We start from the raw sequence: 7,192 nt of genomic DNA, 5'->3' as shown, positions 1-7,192 counted from the left end.
ATATATATATATATATATATATATATATATATATAAAATCTGGTTCTGATGAACATGAAATAGATTAACTGGTAGCCCTTCATAATGCTTTAGGGATGAATATCTTAGTAGTATAATTATCAAATAAAGATTCCCTTTATAAGGCACTTAAATTATATCTTGAGAAAATTATACTATATAATTCGATGTAGAGCTTAGAAAAGTATATTATGCTACTCTAAATTATAAAGTGATTATAATCTGATACTAAAATAAAACCTGAAAAATATAGCCCAAAGCAAAAACTATAGCTCATTCTTAAATAAGATTCTAATATTAATATTTAACTGATTATTGGATAAGGAAGGAATTTCTAATCTTGAAAAGAAGGAACAAGATTATAAAAAGCTCTATAAGTTTGACCATATAAAAATTAAAATCTTATACATGTATAAAACAAAACTAATGAAACATAACAAAACTAGATAGTTAATAATCTTCCCTTTTAAAGAACTTAAATTGACTTAAGAAAAACAGAGGGCAAAGGATAAGAACAGTTCAGAAAATATATAAAGAACTAATAACCATATTAGAAAATGTTTAATCTCACTAGGAACCAAAGAAATGAAAAAAATATTAAGGAGTTGTTTTTCATTTATTAGCAAAGATTTAAGAAAGTGATAATCTGTAGTGCTGATGATATTCATTCAAATACTACTGATAAGGTAAAATTGGAAGGAGAATTACAAAATGTATCAAAAGTCTAAAAAATGTTTATACCTTTAACCTAGTGATTCCTTTTGTAGGATTTATCCCAAGGAAATAATCAGAAATTCAATGAAAGATTGATTCACAAGCATGTTCAGCAGAACAGTATTTAGAATAGCAAAACACTGGAAATATCCAAATGTTCAGTGTTACGTGTATGGTTAAGAAAATCATAGAACATTTCCAGAACGGGCTATCTTGCAACTATTTCATGTCAACATATTTTTCATCTCATTTCACTTTTTAAAAACTTCTGAAATTGTTAAATATATCATCCTTCAAGAAAACACATATAAAGTACATATGTACAATGTAGAGAAGAGTTATAAAGTGTACTCTTACATCATGTTTACTGGGGTTTAAAAATAGAATTTCTGGAATTTCCCTCGTGGCGCTGTAGTTAAGAATCCACCTGCCAATGCAGGGGACATGGGTTCAAGCCCTGGTCCGGGAAGATCCCACATGCTGTGGAGCAACTAAGCCCGTGTGCCACAACTACTGAAGCCCGCTCACCTAGAGCCCGTGCTCCACAACAAGAGAAGCCACCACAACAAGAAACCCGTGCACTGCAATGAAGAATAGCCCCCACTCACCGCAACTAGAAAAAGCCCACACGCAGCAACGAAGACCCAACGCAGCCAAAAATAAATAAATAAGTAAATAAATTAAAAAAGAAATTCTTTCAATTTAACGTCACTTCATAAAAGGAACAGCATTTTTCAGTTCCCATTTAAATTAGAAAGGATTTCTTTACTTCATGATAAAAGAGACTCTTAACCTTCTTTTTATCTTTATCTGACTCATAGTCATTTATTGATAGAAATAAGGTCAGTGTACCCAAATTCTTGAGTGTTGTTTTTGTCTGCTGCTTAACAACTACTTCATTATTTGTTTTGATCTTTAAGTTCCAATACATGAAAAAAAAAATCCGATACATAATTGAAACAGCTTTCAGAGGAATGTTTATAATACTATGGGTTAAAAAAAAAAATATATATATATATATGTGAAGAAATCAAAATACAGGAAGATAAAGAGTTAAAAAATAAAGTTAGAAAATAGAGAAATACAGAAAATACATATACTAAGACATATTAGTGTTTTTCAAACTTGACAGCAATACATTGTAAGACATTTTACACTGCAACACCATACATACATGCATATACACAAACATTTCATGAAGCAGTACTTACCCTTCCTTACTACTTGCTATGTGCTCTGATATTTTCTTTCTATTCTTTTCTCCCTCGCCTTTTTCAAGTGCTTCTTGCAACTTACTAATGCGTCTTGACACACAGTTTGGAAAACAGACTTACAAAGTAGGAAGATGAGGGTAAAAAATTTGACTCTGCATTTCTTAGAAGGTTATCCGTTAGGGAGAAACAAAAGCATGTTTCTGAGTAGTCATAAATGAACGAAGAATGGGGGTGAGATGGCATGTCTGGTAAACTTTTCATGGTGACTTTGATCTTTGTTAAACTGCTATGAAGTTCCCTTGCTCTTGCCTAACTGCAGTGTTGCTCTATAGCTAAGGAGACGACTGTCTGAAGAAAAGCACCTAAGGGAATCTCTTGAGAAACCTGGATCAGGCGTGCTACTCAAAATACAAGAAATGGGATCAACAGTGAAGGTGGAACGGAAACAGGTAGAGAGATTTTCTCTCCTTGTTTATGTTGGGAAAGTGAAACCAAAAGGGAAAAGCTAATGTTTTACCTACAAACCTATAGTTTTGCTTATTTCCTCTAGATTTATTAAATTCTTTTCTTTTCTTTTTTTTTTTTTTTTTTGAGGTTCGCGGGCCTCTCACTGCTGTGGCCTCTCCTGTTGCGGGGCGCAGGCTCAGCGGCCACGGCTCACGGGCCCAGGCGCTCCGTGGCATGTGGGATCTTCCCAGACCGGGGCACGAACCCATGTCCCCTGCATTGGCAGGCGGACTCAACCACTGCGCCACCAGGGAAGCCCTAAATTCTTTTCTTTAGTATTCCTCTATTAACATTCTTACTACAATTTAAAAAATTTTAGTGCAAAATAAGAAAGGACTCAGATGCCATTTAGTCCAGCGCTCTTAATTTATGAATGAGGGAGCTAAGGACAGAGAGGTTATTTTGTCTCAGGCTTTACAGAAGTGAACTCTTAGTTCCTGGGAGGGAATCCTTCCCTCTACACCATATAATCTCTATTACAAGAATTGATTTTGGAAAGCACTGACCTAGTCTCTTGTTATATGTATTGTATATGATGTGCAGAGAAAAGAAAGATTAAACTGAGCTGACATTTGAAGCAAGGAATAAGTCAAATAATCAGGAATGTGTTTACATTGCTGTTTTCAAGGCTCATTATTTATTTTAGCATAATATTTTTGCTTTCATCAAAGTTGTTATTTGAAATGTCTACATGTAATTTAGAATATTTTAAATTCTAAGTACCAAGGCAATTAGTAGTTTCAAATCATAATACCTATTATTGGATTACATAATTTTTATTATTTTAATGAGTGCTGTCCTTCACAATGGAATTATAAAGAGGATTCTACTTAAAGAATTTGCAAATGATCCTTTATTACTATACTTTAGAGTGCGAATATAGTAGGCACTAGCCACGTGTGGCTATTTAAATAAAAATTAATTTTATTTGTTAAAATTAAACAAAATTAAAGATTCAATTCCTCACTCACTCTGGCCACATTTTGAGTGCTATTGAAGAGTGCACAGAAAGTTCTCCTGGACAGCACTGCTGTAAGACACTGTTGAAGAGTGCACGGAAAGTTCTCCTGGACAGCGCTGCTGTAAGACACTGTTGAAGAGTGCACGGAAAGTTCTTCTGGACAGCACTGCTGTAAGACACTGTTGAAGAGTGCACGGAAAGTTCTCCTGGACAGCGCTGCTGTAAGACACTGTTGAAGAGTGCACAGAAAGTTCTCCTGGACAGCGCTGCTGTAAGACACTGTTGAAGAGTGCACGGAAAGTTCTCCTGGACAGCGCTGCTGTAAGACACTGTTGAAGAGTGCACAGAAAGTTCTCCTGGACAGCACTGCTGTAAGACACTGTTGAAGAGTGCACGGAAAGTTCTTCTGGACAGCACTGCTGTAAGACACTGCACTCTGTTGAGATCTTTAACTGTAACACATAAACACCACTTCTTCCTCCAGGAACATTAAGATCAGAAAAATCTGCCTTACGCCTGTGCTATAAGTTAGCTTAGTAGAAATCTTTACCTTACAGAAAAGGAGTTTTTCTTATACGATTTCAGGTGCAAATTTTGCAGCAAAACTGTGTTGCCCTAACGCATTTCTATTCAGACCAACCAAGAACTACTGGCACAGGAGTGACAACAGAAAGGGAAGTTGGAGACCGCTACCTCACAGCTCAAGTCTGATCTAGGTATGAAAACAGATGCTAGAAATTACACTTTTGTTAGTTTTTTGAGATTTCATGTGAAAACTCTTAAGATTCCAAATTCTCGAAGTGGCCAGTGTTACTGGTATTTCCCACAGACCTGAATGTAAAAAGTTGCTGATTTCCTTTTTATCTGTGGCACTGAGAAAGACAGAGAATGTTGGTAATAAAATAGAATTTGACCCTCTTAATTGTAAACTTATGTGGATTTTTTTCAGGTTTATTTGACTGTGGACATGGGAACATTTGGGTTCTATAAATCTAGATTGAATATTGGATAATAGAATGCTAATAAGGAAATGAGGTCATTAATCCTTGCTCTCCTACTGATTCTAATGATTTATCATGTCAGACTCTCCATTCTTCAGGTTATCAACCTATTGTGGTCAACTTGTATTTGTAGAAATGGATAGTTGTAAGGTACCATAGAGAGAGGTTAGATTAACTACTCGTTTGAGGAGGAAAAAAACATCTGTTTTTAAAAAAAAGAGTCCTAAAAGGTGACAGAGCTAGGAAATGGAAGTGTCTAGACTTGATTCCAGGTCGCTCAGAGACATGCTTCTTCCAACCCAACAGCCCTTATCAGACTACTGTTTGTTAATATATAATTGTAACAGCAGTTTTCAGGTAGATCTCACTATAGAGATCACACAGAGTTCCAGTGCACTGCTTTACGCGTGAATAACACTTCATGATTTACACAGGGCTTTCACATACATTATCTCATGTAATACACAAAACTATCTGTAATTCCTAAAGTTACAAAATGAATAAATGGTGAGGTGAGGCCTCAACCTAGATCTTCTAACTCCAAACCCAGTGTTCTTGCCACTGTGGCTTCCCTGCTCTGTGGCTGTAATGAGGACAGGGAATACCAAAAGGGAAATGAAAATTAAAGGAAAAAACATAAAGGGTAATCCATTCAATGCTTTTCCTTACTGCTTTTAGCAGAAAGTATTCTTTTTCCATATAGTTATTGAGTAATGAATTATTCTGTGAAGTTCCCACTGATAATGCCCCTAAATAATTTTCTGCCTTCCTGTGACGGCATGCCTACAAAAATACATGTTACATTTTATTGTACTACCACATTATCCCATTTGAGCCTTACAGCAAACTTGTGAGAAAGATAAGAAAATATACCCCATTCTACAAAAGGATAAAAAGATCTATAGTGAAGGACTCACAGTAAACAGAATAGCTGGGACTAAAACACAGCTCTTTCTATTATATTAGTTGTCCTTCTAATGAAGTGATTTTTTAAAATGTGACTTTCTTAATGGATTAATGCTTTATTTTGGAATTTTGTAAGAATATATGGAAGACCATTAAAAACATTGAGATTAGAATAACAGTAATTCAAATTAACATTGTAAAAAGGAAGCCTGTCTGAATACCAGCTATATGCTTCATATTGAATAATAGATGCTTTACATGCATGCAATTTTATTACTTTAAGGTACAAATAGTTATTCTAACTAGATTAATCAAAGGAATGCCTTTAGATATTTGCTTCAATGAATTTTAAAATGTACTCATTTATTAATAATTGTTTATTTTATTTATTAGCAATAAACATTATATATATATATGTGTGTGTATTACACACACATTAATTAAAGTGAGTAAATTGTTCTCCGAAGTAGGATAAACATTCCCCTTTTAGTCTTTCTTTGATTAGTGGAATTTTCAAAATACATCATGTAGTTTATCTTTTTGATCCTTCACATATGTTAAATTAGAATTTATTTAAAATGAGTCTTGGACTCATTTTCAAGAAGTACAGTTTTTCTGAGTATATCATAAATAAAATGAGATTTTACATGTGTTATAATTTTCTGGCTTTAGAATTTTTAAGTGAAACAAAACTAATAGACCTTTATGAATTTTCTATGAAGCCAAACATTAACCTCAGAAAAGTGTATATCTCTTGGCTGCTACTATACAGTGCCAAACTGTTCTCCTATTTCTGCCTTTGGCTTTATTTTCACTGTATATACATACTCTGAGTGGTTTCAGATCTTTTATTTTTCCCACACCAAATCATCCTCCTGAGCTCCAGATGGTATCTTACTGCCAACTAATCGTCTATATTTAGATGCTTTGCAGATACCTCAAAACACATGATGAAAGCTTAAGTGTTGCAGTCATTTTTACTTATTATATCCTCCAAACCTGCTCCTTGCCCTGAATTCCCTGTTAGAATCCACCAACCACCCCCACTGTCCAGGTCTGTACACTAGATATTTTCCTTGACTCATCTACTGCCTTTACCCCACCGGTCAGTCACCAAGTCCTGACAATTCTCCCTGCTTGCTTTTCACAAGTCTTTTCCTTCTGCATCATTACCTCAGAGCCAGCTCTCATTGTTTTACACTTGGGTTACTGCAACAGCTACTAAACTGATCTCCCTGTCTTTATTGAGCCTTGGTCAGAGTAATCTAACAAAAGGCTTTTTGATCTTTTTGATTGTGTGCCTCTCTGTCTTGAAATCCCTCAGACTCGTCATCATCTGTGCATTGAGTAAAATGTGACCTCATTTACCATTGTACGTGACTGTGGACTAGTTTCTTGATAATTTCAGGATTTAGTTTCCAGTCTATAAAAATATGATAGAAATACTTGCATTCTCCTTATTTCTGCAAAATACAGACTAAAACAAATTTTTTTTAAAATCAAAGTTTCTCAGGGAAAATACCATGTGATTTCAATGTAGTTGTAAGTTATCATCATAGTTATGTGGACTTTTTTTGTTTTTAGTTTCTAGAGATGACCTCATTTCCAAGTTGGTTGAAGAAAATAAGGGAGGTTTTGAGTACAGAGGTTTTCTTTCATCTCTTCACTAAATAGTATTTCCTCACTCATGTTGGTTTACAGTCCTTCTGATTCTCCTAAAATCTTTATTAAAAAAAGTTTCAGTGTAAATGAGTGTATATCCAGAACTGTTGTCAACTGGGTATTAGGAAGTATTTCATGCAGATTATTATAGTTTGAAAAAAGGTGAATTGGCAAAACTAATGAGACTTATTTGCATTTTATACCTATTG

At 34.6% G+C, this 7,192-nt stretch overlaps 1 protein-coding gene across 1 annotated transcript in view; it reads left to right on the top strand.

Moving 5' to 3' along the window:
* LOC112392132 (coiled-coil domain-containing protein 150-like) overlaps positions 1-7,192 on the top strand; it is a 46,886-nt gene that overhangs the window by 7,160 nt on the left and 32,534 nt on the right. Inside the window, 4 exon segments of the mRNA XM_024733663.1 lie at positions 2,279-2,395; positions 4,000-4,032; positions 4,034-4,130; positions 6,906-6,947. Of these exon segments, the coding sequence (XP_024589431.1) occupies positions 2,279-2,395; positions 4,000-4,032; positions 4,034-4,130; positions 6,906-6,947 (289 nt within the window).

Source organism: Neophocaena asiaeorientalis, unplaced genomic scaffold, assembly GCF_003031525.2.
Source record: "Neophocaena asiaeorientalis asiaeorientalis breed wild unplaced genomic scaffold, Neophocaena_asiaeorientalis_V1.1 scaffold24, whole genome shotgun sequence".
In the NCBI taxonomy this organism is placed as follows: domain Eukaryota; kingdom Metazoa; phylum Chordata; class Mammalia; order Artiodactyla; family Phocoenidae; genus Neophocaena; species Neophocaena asiaeorientalis.
Note: the sequence above shows the minus strand (reverse complement) of the source record. Positions and strands in the feature narration are given on the sequence as shown.